The sequence below is a fragment of the Echiichthys vipera genome, assembly GCF_963691815.1.
Source record: "Echiichthys vipera genome assembly, chromosome: 2".
Taxonomy (NCBI): Eukaryota; Metazoa; Chordata; class Actinopteri; order Perciformes; family Trachinidae; genus Echiichthys; species Echiichthys vipera.
The window spans coordinates 20,676,822-20,701,668 of record NC_139827.1 but is presented as its reverse complement, the minus strand read 5'-3'; the positions used below and the strand labels follow the sequence as shown (position 1 = coordinate 20,701,668).

General features: G+C 37.5%; 1 protein-coding gene across 1 annotated transcript; it reads left to right on the top strand.

Moving 5' to 3' along the window:
• Nucleotides 1-1,071: 1,071 nt before the first annotated feature.
• On the top strand, nt 1,072-21,621 carry suclg1 (succinate-CoA ligase GDP/ADP-forming subunit alph). Its single transcript, XM_083925194.1, has 9 exons — nt 1,072-1,135; nt 4,150-4,250; nt 7,447-7,563; nt 7,774-7,986; nt 9,026-9,083; nt 9,643-9,726; nt 12,634-12,785; nt 16,485-16,673; nt 21,168-21,621. Exons 1-9 carry the CDS (start codon nt 1,102-1,104, stop codon nt 21,192-21,194), a joined length of 975 nt encoding a protein of 324 aa, XP_083781320.1. The 5' UTR covers nt 1,072-1,101; the 3' UTR covers nt 21,195-21,621.
• The last annotated feature ends 3,226 nt before the right edge of the window (nt 21,622-24,847 follow it).

Genomic DNA, 24,847 nt, shown 5'->3' with positions numbered 1-24,847 from the left:
TAAGCAGGCTTTTTCCGATTCACATTTGCAATATCCTAATAGAAAAATACTCTGATTACAAGTAGAGGTCACATGTTGAATCTTAGCAAAATGTAGCTTGTTGCCTTTAAAAGTATGGAATTACGGTAAAAAAAAAATGTAGGCGTTTAATACCTAAACATATAACACATTATGTTGTTGGTGGTCCAATTAGTGTTTGACTACAGCAGTAGTAAAGTAAAAACTACAATATTCCCCTGTGATGGAAGAATACTGATAAAATAATATCCCCCTGGGATTATTAAAGTATTTCTGATCCTGATACAATATCACATAATGAGAATACTCAAGCAAAGCTGCACTGCAGTACCTAACAATTGCCTTTAAACAGTAGATAAATACAATAGGTTATATCCCACAGCCATTTAAAAAAATAAGTCTGGTGAACTGAGGTGGATTTTGACAAGTTCAAAAATGGGGAAACTTTTAACACAATCTCAATATCTATGACATCATTTCTGAAGCCTATTTTAATTTAGGATTATAGGATAGTCGACAACTATTACCAAGGTAAATTATTCTTTGAACCCACCTACATGTTGCCTGATGACAACCCAATAACTGTCACCAAGGTCAAAAATAAAGCTTCAACTCTTTTGTTTGTATATATATATATATATATATATATATATATATATATATATATATATATATATATATATATATATATATATATATAATTTTTTTTTTTTTAGCTTTAAGGTCAAACAGGGTGACGTTATGGCTACTAAAGGGATCCATGTGGTTGATGCGCCCTCTAGTGGTGCCAAGGATTTTTTCCCGCAGAGAACAACATTACCCAACATGCACTGTGAATTGAACTAGCCTACTATATCGCCTCTTTTTAAAAAAAACTGTTTCATGTCATATATATTTAAACCTCGTAAATGAAACCATCAGTTTTAAAAAATTAATAGAGAAAGCCCAAAGTGTCTCATTAAATAAGAACATTTTTTCAAACTCGTTTAAAAAAAAACCCATGTTTAGATGGGAATCTTTGTAACCAGCTAAGATTATTGTATTGGGTCCTCAGCTTCGGGTGTCATTGGTGAATGACCGAAGATGTCTCACAGCAGGTTGTTTGCCAGGCTGCTTTGTAAGTATTTTAGTAAATTCAAGTTTTAATCACTTGAAACGTTTGACGGTTTAGTTTCTGTAAGTCGGTCATACTCATTGGCTCTGTGACGTACATTAGCTGAGCGTTGTCGTTCACTGGCCAGCAAAACTCCCCTTGGTTGTCTGTCAGTTAGCTTCCTAGCTAGTTAGCCGCATTAGCATGCCCAGCGCCTGTGTTATTTCTCACTGACAGTTAGCCAGCTAATTAGCTTTTCGCTAACGTCCAACTGAAATGTAACCACAACCCCCTGTCTGCCTGCTCTCAGGCCAGAGCAAGTATTGACATTTGACCTTGCAAGTCCTCTAGACTAAATGTAGCATGTCCATTCACTGTGCTCAGGTTGTTTTGTTAGAGTAGCTAATGCTATTTTCCCCCCTGTACTGAGAGCTAAATGATCTGTTCAGTTGATCTGTCTTGAGCATGCATGATTAACCTCACAGCTTTGTGAATTTATTTAGATATCTGGCACTTAAGTTTGCTTTAGAGGATACCTTTTCATTAGATATCGTTATAAAAACATTGGTGTAGTAGCTGTCATTTTGTTGGGACACATAGAGCTCGTGTGCAGGTGAACTTTGTACATTGATAAGTTGTCTCTGACTGAGACACACAACAGAAGACCAAGGTTCAGCCAGTGGGGGTGAATACTGCTTTACGCTTCCAGACCACAAAGAGCAGCGCTGGTGCTCATCAGTCATCTTCTATCACGTAGTGTTTTGTTACTAGCAGGCAGCTTTTCTTTGATGCCTTTTTCTTGCTGGGTTGTAGCTGCTGACACGTGAAAGAGGGAAACTTATTAGCCTAATAAACTGAATTAATTGGCTTAAGGTTTTAGAACAGCTGCACTACAGTGCACTGAAGAGGTAATCAGTTGTAAAAGTCGTAGGCTGCAAACAATTTATTTTTTAACTGTTTATTAATAAAGTGTTTTACAAAATGTCAAAGAAGTGGAAAAAGGACAAGACAAGTGCGCAGGATCCTGGATGACATTTGAGTTAAAATGTTTGTCCCTTTCCAAATAAGTGATTTAACCTTTATCAAGATTACAGTACAAGTTTTTCCTACTTTCAAGTCTGCGTCCATTGATCAGGACTTCACTGCAACCCTTTGTTTTTTCAGAACTAAATGAGTACTTTTTTCAGCACTAAATAAGTAATTATATTGTATATTTACATTCAACCCATGTTTACTCAAGTAAAAAGAATAATTGGCCATCATTAGGCAATACTGTTTAATAGCAGTAAAACAGAGGCTACATTCTACGGAAGCCCCAAAGGGTCATACATTACATACATTTGCTTTCCTCTGTTTTCTCGTGATAACAAGATCATTTTCCTCCGTTTTCTCGTGATAACGAGAGGATTCATTTGAGATCTGGAGAAATCAAAACGATTGTGTAGTGTATTAAATCATTGCAGGAAACAATCAGTGTATCAATGTCAGATGAGCAGGAGAATATCGATCACCATGCCATATCTCTTCTATCAGGTCCTGGCACAGGGTGAAATAGCTTTATGCCTCGCTATTACAGATAATGTTCACATTACTGTGCGTCATCTATGAAGACAGTTAGTAAGGCTGCAGCTTTATCGGAGGCGTGAGTGAGCCTGATGTCCTCATTAACTACATAGGTCTTTTTTTGTTTTATTTTAACAAACTTTGTCAACAATATATAACAACAACATACATTTTACAGTTTTACGTGCACATAAATATATAGTTTAAGTTCATAACAGTAAATAGCCAACTGAAATCAGTGTTGTTAATAGTGTTCTTCAAGATATGAAAAGTCTTTATGAGACATGACATGTCAGGTGTGATGGAAATCTCAGGCCTATCACGTTTCATTCATTATCAAATTAAATATCTTGTTATCCAGGGAAAACGGAGGAGAATTATCTTGTTATTACAAAAAATGGATAAAAATGATCTTGTTATCACGAGAAAACGGATCAAAATTATCTCGTTATCACGGGAAAACAGAGGAAATTAAATGTATGTAATGTATGACCCTTTAGGGCTTCCGTAACATGCAACTAAATTAATTCCTCCTGCCCTTTTATGGGAAGAGAACCAGCTATGATTTGATACCTCTAAAACCATATTGAACATATGCAACATCTGTGTACCAGTCACCAGCCACTATGTCTGTAGTAGCTCATAGTGAGGCATGTTACTAGTTTTACCTGTAGTATGGTTAGGTTGTTATACAACAACTGTGTCTCAGTACAATAAAATTTGACAGAGTCTCCTCACTTGTACTTTGACCTGAACTGCTACTTACTTCCTAGGATTTGAAAACGACTATCTGCAGCAGCTAGAGACAGCTGATAAGAGCTGTTGAAAAAAAGAGCTAAAATAATCCAAATATTGCAGAGTTGAGTGATAAATCTCTGTCAGGTTGTCCCTACAACTACATGTAGTATTTAATGCTATGTCCGTTCTATTAAATGTAGTGATGCTCTATCATTCTACTGGCAAAAATGGTTTCAAATACACTTGGTTACCCTGCACTTTTAGTTTACAAAATAAAACATGCGCTACTAATAGCCTTGGAATTGACAGTTCTATCAGAAATTTAATAAAAACCAATGTTGCGGTAAAAGTCAGCTGCCAAGTCTGAAGAAAAGCTGAGATTGTAGCTCAGAAAAAATAAAAGATGATTGCAGGAACAAAGAGATTGTTGCCAAAACACTGAGTGCAAAAGCCTTGGGAGAAAGGTTTAAAGACGGGCTGGTCTTATTTTAACCTTGTATTTACAGTGAAAAGAAAGACGCTTGCCATGGTTGAAAATCACTGCCTCACACTTCTAGTGGGTCATAAGTGAGGGGATTACTTTTGTATGAGATACATAGTTGTTGTTTTTTAGAAAAATCCTGCATGATTCATAATGCTGTTTTCAAGGACAATGAGTGGATAGAGAAGATTTTATACTGTAAGGTTTGATGAATAATATTGACTTGTGTATTACATTGACCCCTTTCTCTATTCAGTGCAGCAAAGTGGAGTCAGGCACTGTTATACAGCGTCAAGACAGCACCTCTACATCAACAAGAACACAAAGGTCATCTGCCAAGGTTTCACAGGGAAGCAGGTTTGTACTGACAACTTGTTACATCACCACAATTCTTTTATTGCTTCACATCAGATTTTTCCTTACTACAACCACAATTACTAACACACAACTTCTCAGTCTCTCAGCGTCAAAGCCTTTCTGTATGACCAAGATGACCAGTGAGGAGAGATAACAGAAGTGTATACTTATTCATGTTTTGACATTTGGTTCCCAACAGTGGCGTTTACTAAATTATATAAATAATTTAAATTCAAGGTTATTTTTATTTGTATAACCCATAATTACAGTTTTGTCTCAGAGGGACTTGTTTGCCAATCTCACAGGCCACACCAACATGTAGGGGACTTTGTGCAGAGTAGACAGAAGTAGAATCACAATAGAGAAAAACCGAATAACAGTACTTGGTTAAATTTAAGTTAAATATTTTAATTAATGAATAAATAAAACAAGAACAACATGTATAAATCAATTTTTTCAGGAAAAGTGTAAAACTATTTAAACTATCAAAATCGGATCTGAGTGAATAATTTGTTTTTCTTCCTTTTTTATTTTTATTTGTAATATTCATTATTATGTTCATGTAAATTCTGAGACTTGTCCTTGGATCAGTTGTAGAGTAATTGCTGTGAAGTTGTTTCTTTCCCTTAAAGGCCTGTAAATCAGCTTTGTTCCGGTTTTTATTTCAGCTAGTTTTGGGGAAATTTACTTTGACTTGCAAGAGATGAATGAGAATTCCCACAGACATTGGAGATGCCAAGATAAATCCATTACTTGTCTATTAAATTAATCGTGAACTATTTTTTAAAATCTATTTATTGGTTTGAGTAATTTTTAAGAATAAAAAGTCAAATTCTCTGATTGTAGCTTCTCAAATGTGAATATTTTTTAAGCTTATTTACTTTGACAGTAAACTGAATATCTTTGAAAAATAAGACATTTAAGAACATCATCCTAGGCTTTAAGAAACACTGATAAACATTTTTCACAAATTTCTGACATTTTATAGAACAAACAACTAATGGATTACTCACGAAAATAATCAATAGATTAATCATTCTTCCATTTCCCCCATCCATAACTACCCTTACTAATGATACCTTCCAGTTATACAAGAGCATTGAAGCTCAGGCGATTCCCTTTGAACCATGTCCAGTAAAAGAGAATAAAAATCTTGGCAAGCTTGTTCAACAAGCCAGAAACATGGACTTTACAGATTTATGTCCCCCCTCTGTCCTTACGCACATTCCATTTTTCATCTTCCATTTTCTCTTCAACATAATAAAAGGTTGTTAAATACATAAAATACAGTTCCAGTGAACACTCCGGGTAATTAGAAATGGATGAGAAATGAAGCAAGTGCTATTGAGTGCACACTGTCGTTTCTTTCTGGCTTGATAAGCGAACAATTTTTCTAATTTATTTGCGATAATGATGATCGATAAAAACAGCAAAGTTAGCAGAAAGTGAAGGAGTATTTCACAATTTTGGAAAAATGCTGATTCATAGCTTCTAATTCCTCTTAATAGGCTAGTTATAATTTTTACATGAACGTCATTTATTTGCACCTGTGGTAATGATGCTTGGCTACTTTATCTAAATTGTTTCAGCATCCACAGGAATAATTAACAGACTACAGATTTATAGGATTTGTTCAGCAGAAAGTAAAGACACTGCCTTGATGCACTGATTTTATGGGGAAGTACTGCTGAGATTCACTCAGAAGATTTTACCTCCTAAAAGGCATTGTACTCCCTTTAGTGTTGTTGCCGCTTTATCTTGTTTATTTTCATTTCAAATTGGGCCTGATTATATTTGTAACAAACACAGAACAGCTACACATCTACACATGTTGACCTCTTTACATCCAGATTCCATCCTTTCCCTTAATATATATTCTTCTTTTGTTGTTGCAACAAACAAAAAAACAGGATTGAAATACAGATAGGACGGTAAGGGTAGATACAGGTTAACAACATATAGAATTTAGAGAGAGATTAACTGTAGATGTGCCTGGAGAAGAAGTGTGGTGAAAAATCTTTGTAGGGAAGCAGTGTGTGGAGTCAGTTTGGGCCTACAAGTATTATGAGTTATTAATGGTATTTGTAGCAGCAGATATAATATAAACAAAGAAACCTGTCGGCCGGTAGGGGGAAAAAATGAATGGATGAATTTGAACAAATAAGATGAAATTAACTGAATTCTGTATCAGCTGGTTACAGAGCTTCATTGAAGTTGTATGATGTTTTACACTGTTTTACAATATTCAAACCCTAAATTGCATTTTGACATAATTTTTCAAATGTGCCATTTCCAAGGTCAGTAACGACACTTAAAGCTTAACACACAGTCCATGTTTTATGGCTGCACGTTTACATCAAATGAAAATATTCTAAATACCCGGCTGCACAGTCTGAATTTTTATTTTTATTTATTTATTATTCAATGCATTCATGATCCTTTAAGAGGCAGGTGGTCAGATGGTCCCAGGTCTGCTGGTGGTCTGTTATTCGCCTCAAAGCGGATGAAGCTACAGCAAGAGCAACATGATTGTAATGGCTTTCAAAGCACACTAGCAGCTAAAATTTACAGAGGAATCACCAGCGCACAGTTGAGCAGGCTCTGGTTGTGAATGCTGGTCTGAAGTCAGTACATCAGAGAACTGTGTTGACACTGGAGGAGAGACAGTAGTCTGCTGGTGTTATGCTGTTATACTTTTGTAATCAAGCAGTTATTTTGTTTACTACTTTTACATCTACTTGAGTACAGTTATGGGCTACTCTATCCACCTCAAAAATAAATTATCTCATCTGTTGCAGTGCAACCATGACAGATTCCCAAAGGCCTACATGAAAGTGACATGTGAAATACTTCAGTAAAAATATCTTTCTCAGGAGATATTTTACAGTCAGTGTTGGAAAATATCCAAAGCAACATTTGATTTTTTTTTCTCAAATATTCTGCAACATCTTTCTTTATCTATTTTCGATTTCTTCTCTTTGAATATATTTGCCTGTAGCTGTATCCCCTAAAAGAACCCATCCTCACTTATGTATCCATCCCTTTACTCAGCAGCATGAGTGATTAATCCTGGATGGCAGCATATTTCTTCCTTCCTCTCTGTCTGCAATGATATCTCAAGGTTGATGCTACAGAAAGTGTTTGTACCCAACTTCATTATGCACTCATGTGTACACTGAGTCCTCTTTCCTTGTAGGGAACGTTTCATAGCCAGCAGTCTCTTGACTATGGCTCCCAGTTAGTGGGAGGTGTTTCCCCTGGCAAGGGTGGTAAGACGCACCTCGGCCTCCCGGTCTTCAATTCAGTCAAGGAGGTATGTGTGACTCTTATATATCCCTCATTGTTTTGTTTTTTTAATCCCTTGTAAATATATTGAATCAGAAATATGTCATATGGTTTGCTGCTGCTGTGGAGGACTGAAGCTTCACAGATAGATTTAAAAGAGACATTAGGTGGCACTATTTCATAACTTAACAATTTCCATTTTTTAATGCACCACCAATACCTTTATTCCTTACCTCAGGCAAAGGAGGGCACAGGGGCTGATGCCACCGTGATTTATGTTCCTCCTCCGTTCGCGGCTGCAGCCATCATCGAGGCCATTGACGCCGAGATCCCCTTGGTGGTGTGCATCACTGAGGGAATCCCCCAGCAGGACATGGTGAGAGTCAAACATAAGCTCCTGCGCCAGGGCACCACCCGTCTCATAGGCCCCAACTGCCCAGGAGTCATCAATGTAAGCTATTATACACACACACACACACACACACGCGTGCACGCACGCACACGCGCGTTTAAGGCCAGGCACCTTAAACATTAAAGAAGTATTAACTTACGCAGCAGTTACATTGTTGTTTTTTCTGTGTTGTGTAGTAGTATGGTGAAAATCGTTCTTTTGGAGCAAACAGATTACTATACAAATGTACAAAAAAAAAAATACAGTAATTTTTATTTTTTACTCCCATGATATGTTTTTATTTATTATTATTTTTTTATTTTTTGACAAAGATTGGAAAATTTTCATGAATGTTTTTCAAACTCTGCTTCCATTTATAGGCTTCAGTATATTTACAGGCCTGTTAAAATGTAGAAATGCATTGTAATGTAAACAGCACAATACTTTCTAAGGCAACAGTGTAATTATAATTTGAACACAATATTTTCTGTACAGTACTGTATTAAAGTGTTTGGTAATCCCGGGTCCAGAGGCATTTTGCTCTACACCTATTAAAAAAAATAGCTTTTAGTAATTACCCACTTCAGTCAGATCAGTTTAAGACAGACATGACCAACTATATTCATTCATGAATTCCTATTTATTTCTGTCATGCCAATATATCTGGCCCATCTCACATGGGACAAGACATCACTATTTAATGTACATCTTCAAGTCTCACATATACAAAGCATATGGAAAATTATGATTTGATTTTTCTGCAATAAATGTCAGTTACGTGGGTTAAAAGTTGCAGTTTTCCTGGATTTTAAAGTATAGTATTAAGACAAAACTTTACTTACAGTACTTGTCCTCACTCATGGGTATTTGTGCATTGATTACATATTGAGAGCTTATGGTTAAAAAGAAAAGCTAAATAATAAATGACCGATTTCCATAGAGAAAAGCTGTCGTACAAAAAAAAAACTTTAAGGGGAATTGTAATACAACATTTTCAATGATAGTGAGCAGAAGCAGTAAAGTAAAATAGCACACGGTCATATGCATGTGTCACAGTAAATGTTCTTTAATTACAAGCGGAAAATGTATCTTTCTGCAGCCTGGAGAGTGCAAGATTGGAATCATGCCAGGCCACATTCACAAGAAGGGGAGAATTGGTGAGATTTCCTAATTTTTCCATGAAATTCATAAAATCACGCACTTCTTCTTTTGCTTTGTTTGGATCTTTGAGCATTTAATTTATACAGGGAAATATAAGATGCCTTTTAAATGCTAAATGTTATTGTATTTAGAACTGTTTGGAAAATGAAAGCTAACATGGGGGGTAAATGAAGTACAATCTTTAAATTACTGTGTGATTGAACAGAAAATTATATTAGTATCACTACCTTTCTTCCCAAATTAAACATTCAACTTAAATTGTAGATTGAGTTTCTATTGTTGACAGCTTGAAGAGCAGTATGTGCTGCTGTTGACCAGTGAACCTTTACAGGAAGTATTTTTTTTATGGTAAATCAACTGCCATCATTCACAAAACATAGACGGAACAGCTGTGATCTCTTTTTGCTCTCATGTTGAAAAGATTCTGTCAATGTTGGACAGACAATGACAGCTGCTTTATATATAATTTTATCCCCCCTAATTGGAGCAGGGTTTTTAGTTGTAATTTTCCAAAAAAAATAATAAAAATGAACATCACGAAATGTTTTCTTCCAGGCATTGTGTCGAGATCTGGTACCCTGACATACGAAGCTGTGCATCAAACTACACAAGTCGGCCTGGGCCAGTCACTCTGCATTGGTAGGTTACCAATGACCTGTGGCATATTGAATTTATATTTAGCACACTGTAACACAGCTCTTATATCTGTGTCCAAACAATATTAAACACAAGCAATTAGCCTGAACTGAAATAACAAATTGATCCTGAGACTGCATATTGTTTTATTGGTTGTTGGAAGTAGTGTTGCATTTGGCCAGAAGACAGAATGGTCACTGTATATCAGGCCCTTAACATCAAATGCTTACATTTAATTTGAGCCTCTTTCTGAATGCAAGACCAAAGACCTGAGTTACGAGACAAAGAAAGATGGCCTCTTGTGACGTGTCTATACTTTTGTCTTGCAGGAACATTTTGTTTCATTTTTAAGGGGCAATCTACTAAATTCCCCTTGCAACACAACTCATCAGATGCTGATGCATTCAAGTGAATAGCACAGATGCTTTGAATTGAAGAAGCACTTACCATCTTTCTGATCATTGCTTAAAATATTCCCGTCTGATCAGAACATTGAAGTCGCTGCCATCTTTGAAGGGCATCATTAAGATTGAACAGGCCGATGGCGTGGCACAGATGCAAGTGGAAACTTTGTCAAATTTTTAAATTTCTTTGTCCTCGAAATCTTGTTTCATTTCCTGTGATTCTATATCACATGAAACAAAGAGGTTCAAAACTGAAAGACCATTCTATAAAGTATCCCATGAATATCCTTAAAACCATTCATAGAGCATTGATTTCATGAATGTTTTTTTTTTTTTAAGCTGTCTCTTGTTTTTCAGTTCACGATTCTTTTTGGTGAGATTGAATAATGAATACTTGGATGGGCTCGTTGTTTCCAGCTATGCCTCTGTTCCTTTTTGTGCTTTTAAAGTTATTTCAAGAGTGTTGTGGAGAGCAAGCGGAGAGAAGCCACGCAGTCTCTCAAACAGAGAGGACGCTGTCTGCATCTACGGCCACAAATTAATCTACTGTTTTTTGTTACCTTCAAGTTTTGTGGAAGGTGATGGCGAGAAAATTATTTTTTATCAAGTCTCAGTACAAGCCACTGTCGCGGCAAACAACGCAACAAGGATGGAACAAACGTATTATGACATAGCGGCATCACTGAGGGCTGATTTGGGCTGACACGTCAGAAAAGGCAACGGCCCTTATTATTGTTCACAGACAGGTCAGGACTCGCATACATGCTCTTGAGTGTGCGTATCCTGTTCTTACCTAAAAACAACAGTTGGTGAATGAGGCCCAAAGTTTCTTGCTGTCAAAAATGTATCTCACTAACTAAATGTGTTCACTGATTGATCTTTTGTTGGTCCTTGTTGTCATTTTCAGTGAAATAATCAGCTAAGAGCCCTTACCATGTCGGTTGTTGTTGCAGCTGTACGTACTGGGATCCACCATTATACTCAACTGTATTACTTCTTGGCAACACAGTGAATATAAAGATTAACCATTTTATAAAAACAAATTATTTTGGCCAACTTATCTATCACCAGAAAATCTATATTAAAGGGCTCATTGGACACCAAAATTAACTGAAAAACAACTTGGCTTCATTATTATTTATACATTTTAATTATGTAGTGTCCTCTAGCCAGACTTCATAAAGCCAGTGCTGCAACAGTATTAAATATTGTAGAGTTCATTAAGGGGGTTTATTGGTGGTTCTGCTAGTGACTTCTTAAGTTTGAGTATGACCTAGGGGCTACAGCAAATTACAGCTAGTACAATATTTAATACCACTGTCATCTTGGTTGCTGGTAATGTGCTTCTCTTGATTATTATTCATGTGAGTTTTTTTTCTTGGTCTTGCCAGGTTTCTTAATAGTAAGAATATAAATCTATTTAACGTTCTGTCTGTGGAGATTTATCTCAGGGAGATTTGTCCATTCTTTCATAGATCCTGGTGTAATTTTTCGTGAAAATTGTTTTTGAAAATGATTATTGGACCTATCTGATTTGGGAAAGTGTCGTAAGTCATGTTCCTTGGAACGGAAAGCTATCATTAAACTCCCATGCAGAGATGAAGGTGGATGAGGACAGTAATAATATTAAACAAACTTTTAAAGTGACCTTGAAGTAAAATTGAAAAATGCTGCTCCTTTTTTTTTTAGTTCAGTTCAACATAATAAAACTGAAGCTCTTTGCTGTTATGTTAGGTAATCAATTTAAAACTGTTATCAATAATTTTATATTAATAAAGTAGTCGCTTTTAGTGACGAACCTATAGAGAATTATCGCCCGACCGCAGTTCCCTTCACTGAAGGATTTTAGCACCCTCCAGTTAATTAAATTGAATTGTTTTCTGGCCTGCAACTTCACTATTTTGATTCACTCACTTTGCTCTCGTAAAGTCGATGCATTTTCACAATAATGACTTGCTCGCTTATTAAGAGGCTACTTACTAAAGAAGTCAATAATTTGACACAAAGTATTGGTTTAATGGAAAATAACATTTCTCAGCCACATCTGATTTTAAATTTACTGTATTTCTTTCTTCCGATTGATGGATGTGGTCCTCCAGATCAGAAGTCCTTCCACAGCATCGATCCATACTAGCTTGCTATTCTAAAATAATAGACTGTAGAATGCTGTGATTTACTGATCACTATAACGTTATTAACAAAGCGGTGTAATAAACATTTTATTTAAGCAAAAATTAAATTACATAATTGCTGGTAATGTAAAATACGGCTGAACCTAACAAGTCATTTTTAATGTGCTTTATGGAACAATTCAAGCAGTGCCAAATGGATTCAGGCAACTCCAGTATCCCATCCTAATAAGTGCTAAATTTCAGACTATATTGACAGAACGTCAGTTTCTTATTCCACTCTCTGGCTGAACAGCCATGTGATCCTCAGATATTCACAGAAATGGCCCTTCCAGAGTGTTGCGTATACAACAAGTGTTTGATTTGTCTTCTACAAGGTATTGGTGGGGATCCATTCAACGGTACCAACTTCATAGATTGTCTGGAGGTGTTCCTGCAGGATCCGAAGACAGAGGGCATCATCCTTATTGGAGAAATTGGAGGCAATGCTGAGGAGAATGCTGCGGAGTACCTTAAACAGCACAACTCTGTAAGTAAATAACACACTGGACACACCATTTATTTTCCCTTTCTCTCCTTGTAATATCCTCTGCTACAGTGCTTCACCTCAGCCGATGTATCTGTCAGTATAAAAACCCTGTATCCTTTTCTGAATTACCTCATAGCCATTTCCTTTCAAATCCTCCAGTTGTAGCGAACTCTGGAAACCATCATATGTCTAGGACAAAGTGTCCTTTTTACCACAGCCTCAGGCTGTCTCTCTCACTTGTCTATGTCCGTGTGATAAAGAAAAGGAGTGACAGATGGGACGAAGGTATGATTCACACATTCTAGAAATCAGCAGTTCTGACCAGCACTGAGGCTCTTCTGATGCCACATGTGATAAAGAGCAGTAGGGTGATGATAAGCTTATAGAGCCAAGTGGCTGCAAACTTGTAATTGACATTTTTTTTTTAACATCACCAAGCCTGAACTTGGCATTTTGCTCTCAGCAGATGACTTATAAAACTGTTAATTTTGTGAGTGTATGTATGTTTTGTTTGTGTGCATGTTCACGTTCTTATGGTGTTCATGAGCAGAGAAATGAATTTGATTTGCCCTCGGCTGCTCTAATGCATGCAAATCTCACGCTGGCGTCTCAGGAGAATGACTTCTCCCACTCAAAATATAAAGTACAAACCCCCCCTCACCCACTCCCAGAGTGTTGACAGCGAGCGACAGTTCAAATGAAACACGGACATGAAAAGCCCAGCCGAGTGTGGGAGTAAGCTACAGATCTAACGTCAGTTGTGCGGACCTAAATAGCAGAGAAGAGACATTGTTTTTATTTTGGTTCAAACTTTACTCGGTTTGAATACATTTAAGTTTGTATCACCAATCCACTAACCTGGGAAAGCTCCCATATGTTTGTTTTTTGTTGTTTTTAATAAGGTGAAGCACAGTGTTCCTGGAAAGAAGCAGGAGGGGAGCTCAGCCAAAATAATTACATCATACAAATTAGTGAAGGTGATGTTAAAAACAAAGGCGGATAAGCCCCTGAATACCTCAAGATACATCACACCACATACTGGTGTTGTGCCCACTGGAGGCTATTTCCACTGTAATCTACTTTTATAACTAGCTGGCCACTTAGCTACATCCAGCCCACATGAATCACCGCAGGGGGAAATTCCTTCACTGCGACAGCCCCAACAAAAGGAAACAGTGACATTTTAAGCTGCAAGCTGTTCTTTAGACTAGAGCTGCAACATTTAAACATTTAGTAGACTATTAAATCAATTGGCAACTATTTTAGTAATTGTATTAAAATGGAGACTTTTCACATATTCTTCCATTTAAAAAAGAAAAAAAAAAAAAATTGAATACCTGGTGCCGTGATATTTTCTGACCTGGTTATCATAGCATGAAAATCTCAAACTGTTGTAACCCTATTCATCAAGTTGGGTACCAAATTTTTCCCTGAATTTCCAAGTTGCTGTTCTGACTTAAGGGGACATTCACATGCATTTTCCCAGTAGGGGACTCATTTTTCAGATTAGTCCAGCACCATATGAATGCAGCGGTAGACACCAAAGACAGAAGACCAAAGACAGAACTATATTATGTGAAATCAAATAAACTTTTGCAGAATGTTGTGATTTCATGTTCAGTAGGATAGGGTCACTCATTGTAAGAGTTAATCTGAGAATTTAAACATTTTTTAAGATACTGCATTTCACATTAACATGACATATTCTGCCACACAAAACATATTAAGTTCAGACTGCTCAGTGAAATTAAAGGTCTAGTGTCATGATCGATTTGTGTCATGCAACATTGAATATATTGAACTCCTATTTGAGAAAGACACATTATACTAAAAGGTGAAGAATTATTGATTTCGGTATCCATCAGTGTTCCAGTTGAGTTACTGCTGCCCTTTTATCTATCGATGCCTTAATTCTATAAAATTCAAGAAAACAACTTTATGCTTCCCACTAGGCTCTGCTGTCAGATTTTATGATGCAGAGCATATTTCAAGGTTCAGTCTTCATCAGTGTCTGCGATGCTTGCCAACAGAATATGCTCTTAAGTCACCGGTATCAAAGGTGCCAGAGTTTCACAGGCTTTCTGAAGGCAGAAATAGTTTATATACAGAATAACCATATTACAATTTGCTTCATGCATATTAAGTAGGTCAGTATATTTGGCACCTAAGCTGCCGTAGAGGTTTACTGAATTTTTCTCTATTTCAGCCTCTTGATTTTTCAGCCTAGCTTGTCTCCACTGAGCTCAGCTAAACCCCTTGTAATTCTGTGGAAACAACACTGAGAACTAACGAAGGTTGCAGTCTGGAGAAAGGCTGAGGTTTGAAAAGTGTTGGTGAGCTCTGTGTGTATGTGCAAATGCGAAATGTATTCATGCCTACCTGTCATGTTTATAGGGGCGTATAATTGTCTCCATTTGGCTTTGCGAGCTCGGTGCTGTTTTGTGTTTATAGAACAAAGCCCTCCTCCAGTCATGTTAGCACACAGAGGTGGAAGAACGACCCTATTGGTCTCATTATTAAGGTAATACATCTGAACTGCTAACAGTGCGAGACAAAAGACAGGTAAAGTGAATGCATTGTTAGTACTCAGTATCAAGGGAGGCAGGGATTAATAGAGTAATTAAACCCCTTTCGTTTGAGGTAGATTTAAGACTTGATTCACATGAGGGTGGTTTGTTTATTCAGAACGTGATTTGCCTTCTGAATACTGAGTGGGGTTTGGTGCTAATTTGTTTTGTGCTTATATTTTTCAACACACAAAACAGATGTTTGTGACATATTTAGAGCACTTTAAAGTATTATTCCCTCTCTCTTTATTGGCCTACTAACTGCAAGTGTTAATGTCTCATTAGCGGTGCAATTATATCCAATGTCTTCAACATTTCCCTCCCTGATATACATCCTGCTATTCATTATTAAAACGTCATCTCCAGTTTGTATTACCAAATGCCATCTTGTTCTTGCCAGTGTTGGGTCAGAATTTGGAGTTGAAATTGCAGTAGAGGTGGGTGTTTCTGAAGCCCCTTGCTGTATTGCTTTGACAGTTGAAAGCAAGCTGCCAGATGAGCCACAGCCTCCATTGAAAGCACGGTACTGTGTGTACATGTGCACAAAGCCGTCTTTTACAATTATGTTGTTATTCCTAAGTATGAAATATTAGCTTCTTACGTGCGCACACACAAACTGTCCTTCCTGCTTATGATGTTATTGCTAAAGATGAAATATTAGCTCTCTTCACCTTGGAAATCATCTTAACTGTTGAACGTAACATCCATCAATGAGCAAGCAGCATAGACAGGCACAGGGCTAATCAGTGCCTGCATGACTAATTACCATCTCAGAAATGAGATGATGTGAAATGGCAGGAGGCTGAGCCCCTATCTGGTCATACACCAACCCATGCAATTAAATGGCTTGATTGACCCTTTGTTTTAATAATGCAGGCTGAAACAGAGATGGCTGGTTAGACAAGGCTGTTATCATGGGGGCTCTGTAATGGGAGGACATGGGGTGTTTAATTTCTAATGAATGAATAAAATGCAGGTGGAGAATCGTCATTCCCTCTCTTTTTATACACACCCCTTCCTCTGCTAACGGCACTGACATCCTCACATTTTCACTTGAGCGTATTCTCCTTTTTTGTCCATTTTCACCTCATTTTACTCTAATTTTTTTCTTCCTTCCCTCTTCTATGTCCAGGGTGCTAATTCAAAGCCCGTGGTGTCCTTCATCGCAGGGCTAACTGCTCCTCCCGGCCGTAGGATGGGCCACGCTGGTGCTATCATCGCTGGTGGAAAAGGGGGAGCCAAAGAGAAGATTGCAGCCCTCCAATCAGCTGGAGTTGTTGTCAGCATGTCCCCTGCCCAGCTGGGCAGCACTATTTTCAAGGTGATTCTGTTTTAGCAAGATACTATATTGTATACAGAGGCCTAAAGAATAATAATGATGAACAGTGATGGTTGAATATAACCAAGTACCATTACTCAAGTACTGAATGCACTTTTTTTACTCCACTACAGTTAGCTGACAGCCGTACAGTAGTTACTTTGCACATTAAGATTTGACATAAATCTATGATCAGTATATACACACACATACATTTCTAAGTAGTTGTGATATAACACTTTGAAGGGGGCAGTTCTTCCTAATAGGAACATTTACTTTAGGACTTTTATTTGTAATGTAGTATTTTTATGTTGATGTATTGTTACTTTCCTGTTTTGCATTCTTCGCATCCCCTCCATGCACTTTAAAAATGATCAATCGCACGGTAACATTCTCCTCATCCATTAATCTCTTCTCTTTCCGACTTGCATCTCTTTTCTTGACCCTGGCTTCAGTCAGGACTCTAACTCACCAATGTGCTTGGTGTGGTAACCTCAGCACCGGTTGCTAACCGCCGAGAGCTAAATGTTTGCAGGAGGAACTTGCGCTTGTGAAATTTGGTTCAGCATTACCTGCATCAATTTACATACCATGTAAAAATGCAATAATACCACATACTGCAATTTTTGAGCCACCATGAATCACTGTGATGTTTCGAGCTGAACGCTCCTCTTGGGAAAGAGCTGTGTGTACAGAGATGTCATCATTACATAAATATGCTCTGATCACATGCTAGTCCCATGGTACTCCTGGTGAAACCCCAAATAACAATAATTTTTATTACATACAAATGCATGTTAAAAGAAGCACTTATCTGTATATACTGTATGTATTATACATATAAACAAAAGTAAGAATCTCACAGATCAAAAGAATAACATTAAGCCAGTAGTCATCATACCTTCTATATGGCTTGAAATAATAAGACATTTAAAAACATACAGAAAAAATATTTCAGAACTTAAAAACAAATAACCAAATATGCATTTCTATGCTCAATTGTTTTACTCGGAACTGCAGAAACATTATTTAATATTTTTTTAATAACACCATAATAATACTTTTTTTCAGCTACAAAACAAGGTATCTGGTCACTTGTATTTCCGTCTTTGATCACAGAGAAGTTACAAATGTGAGAACGTTTACTATGAATATTTTTTGTCTGGGTGTAGCAAGGTTTGAGATTGAACTTTTATTGTGCCAAAGAAAGGCAGAAATTAATAAACGTGTGTTGACAGTGGCTGACTAGGTGCCACTGCCTCTTTCTTTCAATTTATCTTTAGGGAAAAACTGTTAACAAGATGTATAAAAAGTGAAAGCATGTATTACACTCATTCATCATCTTATACGTTCATTACCTCTGCTGGCACTACTGCACACAGATATAGATTTACACAAGATATTTTTTAATTCATAATCATTGTGTGTAATGATGAAAAACGTGTGAGGTGGTTGCTCATTTTGCTGCACATTGTGTTCATACATCTCTGTTAATCTCATTGACCGCTGTAATTGAAGTAATAGAAGCAAGTAAGCATAATGCTTCGGGTGCGGGCAGAAACAATGACGACCCCAGCTGCTCAGGGTGGCCTCGACGCAGGCGGTGAAAACGTGTGTGCAGAAGTGGATACATGCGTCATCATACTTAATTAGAAGTTCATAAATGCATACGGCGGATGTTTTTGGTAAAATACATAATAGGCTGACCTAAAAAACCTTCTTGTCTAGATCAAACATTAATTCAGTTCAGTCTTTCAAGTGACTGTTTTATGTGTTCATCTATAAGACAGGAAAGCCATGCATCTTTAAAGGGATGGTTCGGCTATTTTGAAGTAGGGTTGTATGAGGTACTTCAGGGTATTACCTACTATAGAAGCCGGTTAGCAAGTCGCCAGTTTAGAGAAGCAGGCAGGAGGACTGAGCAATGTAATGGGGTGGTGAACAGCTGATCTGAGGTGTTTTTTTAAAGGTATCTGAAGTATGTTTTTCTGCAGCTGCTGCCCCCATCCACAGCAGCTTCTGCGTCTGTACTCCTGTCTGTTTCTAAGGTTATACACTGACTATGGGTAACCTCATGCAACCCTTCCAAAAAACGAACTATCCCTTTTTAAATCGATATTTTGAGCGGAGTTTCAGTTAACAAGAAGACTAATCCAGACAGAAAAAGGGCTGTGGTACGTCATCGAATTGAACCAACTTTGCTGAAGTTTTACATTCTCGTTACATGCATACATAATAATAATATTTCCTGTTTTGCTTTTTACAAGTTGTCTAATTCAAACCTGGTAGACAGGTACACAGGAAAATGAAAACACTTGAGGGATTATTAAAGGTCCAGTATTATTTAATTTTCAGGTTCATACGCCAGTTTTTTTGCTTGAACCTGTTTACATGCCTTAATGTAAAAACAAAACAAAAAAACAATGTTTCTCATACTGTCTGTCTGAATCTACCTGTATTCACCCTCTCTCTGAAAAAGCAGAGTCTGCTGGGTCTTACACATCTGCGCTGTCTTTGTCTGTATTGCTCGAGGCGATTTATGTCACTGATCTTTAACCGTCAAAAGCGTCATCCTCCCACATGGACAAAGTTTCCTCTCAATGTAAACACATCAGGTGTGCATGGCACCCTTTGACCTCTTATGTCATGTGTGACGACAAGGATTTGTTAGCCAGCCTCTTCTTCCCTGCAGCCATCCAAGTCCAACTGCAAAAAAACAACATAAACATCGGCGAATATTTGCCGATTGGCCCACCGTGTATATAGTAGTTGTGACATCACAACAATACTGAAGTCCTGACAGCTCGCTTAAAAGCACAATTTCTGGATTCGGGCTGTGTGCATTTCTCTGTCGATTAAGCGTTTTGAAACTTTCCCAGTATTTATATAGAACCTCGACCTGCTTCATAATCTGAAAGGACAATTTTCACAACATGAAAAAATATCACAATAAAAGTGAGGGAATACTGGTAGGAAGTAGAGAAAATATTATTTAAGGGCCTTTAACAATTAAAATGGCAAAGTACTGTATGTTGAAACCAATTTAAATACGCAGTGCTTGCAGGGATATCGAAATTAATTTTTAGTGTCACTGGTGCAAAAACAACGTATCAGAAAACCTAATTTGAGTCTTAAATCATATGCAATATAGAATAATCATGACCTTACTTGTTCATGAAATATCAGGAACTCCTAATTTCAGCAGCAGATAGTATTATCTTTTCCTGCTCAATATTCAAGTTAAGTTCATGCAGGTGTCCAGATATCTACAGAGGCATTTAATCTAAAGATATTGCTTGTGTAATAAATTCAAGTTGAAGGCATCTGCGCAGAGTGTTTTTACAATACCTGCGCCCTTCATACATCTGGCCCCGGGGGTGTTAAAGCTGTATGTCACTGCTCACTTGTAAATTTCTGACTTTTTTTTCACTTCATATTTTCCTTCACTCATTTTGAGTGGCAACTTCTACTTTAGTCATTTTCCTTCCCCCTCTTTTTCTTGACTTGACTTGTCAAGTGTCTGAGTCCCTCACAAAAAGTCTGGGTCACCCCTCTGTCACAAACAACTCTGTTTTTACCTCAGTGCTAGGATTCCTGTCATGTACCCTTGAGTTACTGTCTGCTACTTTGGACCAACAAAACATCGCTTTGCTTCTGTCACAGATATCCTCCTCCTCCTTTCTTTGCACTCTTTCCATTTCATTACTCCTTTTTATTTGATCCTCATTTCCTCTATCGCTTTGTCCCTAATTACTGAACCCTGTGTCACTCTCTTACCTCACTTGATTTGCAAGTCAGAAATCTCCTCTCCACCCGCAATGTCTCCTCGTTCGTTTCATCCTTCACAGTAAGTTGGGGTTAGAGATGCCAAGGTTGCCTCTGAAGCATTTCACAATCATGAAAGTATTTTGTCCTCAAGGTGGCACTAGAGCTTCAGGTATCAACAAGCCACGGAGGAACTGGCCAACATGTGCATGAGTGCCTGTGTGTTCTGCAGACCTTATAAATGACATTTGCATTAACTTACCTTCCCCCTGTGCAATAGAAAGTTCTTAGGGAACGACATATTTTATCATCCTACGGCTTGTGTGATATTTCCCAAATTGAATATGTAAATAGCTACATCCTTTTTAATGGATAACATAATGCTTTCTCATTTGTAGTCACATGGTTGGACCGTGCTGATAAACACCGAAACTGTAACCTCACATACATAAATCAGATTTTTGCATATGTAACCTCCATCAATCACAGGAAATAAGCTGTTTTATTGTTGACTACTGGAACTTTCTGTCACGTACAACGCTACATGATTTGCACTCCAGGAAAAAACAACAGGCTCTCAGGAGCTCCAGCCGCCTCTGTTTCCCTGCCTCAACAGCAGATCTGATACACAGGATCAAAACAGAGACTGTTTGCATGAATAAATCATTCACTTCTATCTCCATTTCATGTTGTGTCTTCTTCCTTCCTTCTTTCTCTTGTCCATCTCTGTAGGAGTTTGAGAAGAGGAAGATGTTGTAAATTGTGAGAGAAGACACCAAACCTTTTACTCACTGCCCTGAAATTGAGATGAACAGCCTGATTCTGGAGGTGGATATGGCCGACAGCATCTGTAAACCCTGATTATTTCAACTACGATGCGCACATGCAATGTTTATATTGTAATTTCTGCCATGAACTTGTACCTTGCACATAACAAAAGAATAAAACATAGTGTCCTAATGGATAAGAAGGAACTCATTGTAGACTATGTAAGAGCTTTATAGATGTTTTCCGTTCATCACACAATGTAGACAGACGAAAAAAAATTGGATGCCATGGTAACCTTGGTGAGCCGTTGTGTTCTGTTATACTCCTGCTGCTGTATTCCATCACTCATTTCACTGGCTCTCCACCTGAATAAGAAATATCTCATGTTATTTTTCGACTGTGTTTCCATCCTTTCATATCGCATGGTATGTGGTCTAATTATTGAATGACATCCATTTTTCTACCTTTTTGAGTGACTTTATAACCTAACGTCATATGTAAGAGAACAAAGAGGGGTATAAGGTATTTTATGTTTAGCGGGCATGTAGCTTTCAACCTTTTTAGTTAAAGTTTCATATGAAGTGTTCAGCTGAACATTTTCGATAGCAGTACCAATGACTCCATAACCAGTTCCTGGACTGAACTTTTTTCGATATAAATTTTATAGAAATCCATTTTAAACAAAATTACACGTTATGGTACAAACTTTCTTTTTAATATTCAGCTTCTTTACACCTAGGACACACAATGTAGTCAAGCCTCTCAATATACAACAACACAGAGGTGAGCCCTGTCTCTGTGGATAGTGTAGTGTTTTTCCTGCATCCCTCCATGGCGTGTTAGTTAAATTAGACAGCTTGGTACAAGCATGCCGCATGCTTATTGGCTCACTGACACAAATGAGATTTACTCCTTAGATATTGAAGTTTGGTATCAGAAGAAAAGGCATTTTAAATACTATTGAGGCAATTCAGTCCATGCCTAAAAGTATCGAAGGTCAGTACCTAGCCCTGATTGTGCATACTGTTAAAAGACATTTAGTCTTTAAAAAGCTTAAATGGCAATCAATTTCAACAGTAGATGGAACATTTCAAAGCCTGGTCACACCAGCAGTTAAAATGGCAACATTTTGCAGAGATAGCATAAAAATGGAGACAACTTTGGTGACCTCTGTAACGTAAATTCATGACGTGACCATTAGCAAGCTGTTCTGCTGGTGCTGATGCCGCCGTTCACACAGAACTGATCATAGGCAATGTTGTGATTTCACACACGACACCAGCAATCTATGAGCAAAAAAGTTCTTGGCGTCTAGTGTGTGTGAGACACTCAGAACCTTTCTTTCAACCACCCGACCCACAAACTGCCAACTTTATGCATTGTAGTAAGCATAATTGTCTATAGAGCAAAGTCAGACGGACTGCAGCACTGCGGAGAGAGGGAGAGAAAAGAGAGGGGAAGAGACTGGACTACTGCACACAGTGTTTCTGTACGTTAAGAACAGGCTAATAACTTCTTATTTTTTCTTTCAGGTTAAATGTGGGTAACACTTGTTTTATTTTAAGTGTCACATGTAGAGAAAAACGGACGATTGGAAACTAAAGTGTAAATTTACCACTGATATGAGGTTGTAAACATGCAGCTTGTGTGAAGATTCAGAGCAACATTTCATTAGCCTCTAATTAAGACAAATCTTCTAAGTTCCAGGAACAAGCCATGGGTCAAATTAACACCTCATTACTGTACACAAGGTGAAATTCGACTGAGGAGGAAAATGAAAGGGGGAATATAAGGTTACAGTTGGTTTGGCTCCGACTGAATCTTTTTAAATGAACACACTATAGGAACAAAGATGTTTAATGAAGCATATAATGCCCTACACTGGACATCTCAACAGCCTATTCTTATCTGTACCACAGCCGTCAGCCAAGGCAGATTATTCTGTGTACACATTGTTAACAATTACTTTTTAATCTGCATTAGCGAATTAACATAATGACTGACAGTGGAACAGAAAGCTTATTTGTTTTGAGGCTCAGAATTTCTTTCTCGTACTGTTGCCAAACTGAATTCTGCTTTGCTTTGACCCGTATATAAGATGTTAGGGAGGACAAAGTTTGCCTTCTTCTGGTGATTAGCTGCTGTTTTCATTTACTTTATACAACTTTAGTGTAACTAGTTCAAGGTTCAAAATTAAAGTTCTGTGTTACCAAACCCATCCTGAATATGTAAAGATGAACTATTTTTTTTATTAGTTGTGATGGTACAGAGTGTACAAAAATTAAGTTGAAAGCTGCATCATGTGAAGCCAGCCACTGAAGTGAAAAATTTAGTATTTTCATCGAACCACCACAAGCCACAAAACTGTGAATAACTGAATTATCTCGCTATTGTTGATTACTTACTTATTACTAAATCGCTGGCTCGCTGCATCCCACAGTAGGTGATATGTGAGCTAGTTAAATCAAATTATGTCAATATAATTTTCTGATGCCTGTTATTCACCAAAATGTTCTAAAATGAAGTATATGATGTATTAGGGTTATGACTGGACACATTGGACAGTACTAGAAATATGCCTTTCCCTAATCTACTAAATAATAGCAAAGATAATTGACGAGCGACACATCTGCAGAACATTAAAACTTGAACCATCTTCAGAAATATTGTGAAATTTCAGCGTCAAACTTCCTGTGAATTAATTGGTTTTGTGAGGGCTTCAAAAGCTGTACATTAAAAATATCTCATCCACTAATTATAGTGTTATTTTCAAATCAATATATCGGATTGGTTGATAGCTATGAAGTATCAGAGTATTGCACTGAGATTTACATTGTTTTTCTTTTTAAACCTTGCTGTCAGACAGTCCTTTCTGACATTGCCATTACATAGGCTCTCTTCAAAGCCTCCTGACTCCTCCAGTAATCTTACCTCGCAGAACACGACCTGGTTTACTGCTGCTAGTTTAGGGTATGTTCTAGTGTTGCTTTCGTCAACGAAAATGATGACAAAATATCTTCGTCAACGAACCTCTATCACGTGACGAAAACTAGACGAGACGAAACGAAAAATGCTGGGCATGTGACGATGACTAAGACTAAATATATAATGCAATTTCGTTTAGTGAATAAAAAAGGGACAAAATGTCTCCTCATTTTCGTTGACGAAAACGAGACGAAATAACGCTGTTTCGTCTCGTTTAGTCATGTTATTATTATTATTATTATTTTTAAGTTTTCTCCCAGTCTCGCGTCTGGGCGACGTCACTTCCTCAATCCCCACACGCGCATTATTTAGATTCAGAAGCTGCCGCTGCTGTGGGTCTTCGTTAACGTTAGAGTTAGCGAGTACTAAAGAAACATGAGAACAAAGTTTGACACCAGCTGGGGGTCGTGTTTGGGAGAAAAAGAAGAAACACTTTCATTACATAGACGTGGAAAAGAAAACGGAATGTGTTGTGGAAAAAGAAATAGATAAATGCGATCACAAAATCACAGGAAAAAAAACCACAGATCTTAAGAGACACCTCAGGGCATCCCATAATGAACTTTAGGTAAGTCAGGACATTAACGTAACGATACTTTCTGTTTTATTAAGCTCATGCGACATGAGGCTACCGTTAATGTGTCGGGTTTTAACGCTAG

Bases quoted from the DNA above. Each gene is read 5' to 3' on its own strand.
- suclg1 (XM_083925194.1), top strand. From the start codon at position 1,102: ATGTCTCACAGCAGGTTGTTTGCCAGGCTGCTTT. The intron at 4,251-7,446 runs GTTTGTACTGAC...CTTTCCTTGTAG, and splicing joins AAGGTTTCACAGGGAAGCAG to GGAACGTTTCATAGCCAGCA. The intron at 9,084-9,642 runs GTGAGATTTCCT...GTTTTCTTCCAG, and splicing joins TCACAAGAAGGGGAGAATTG to GCATTGTGTCGAGATCTGGT.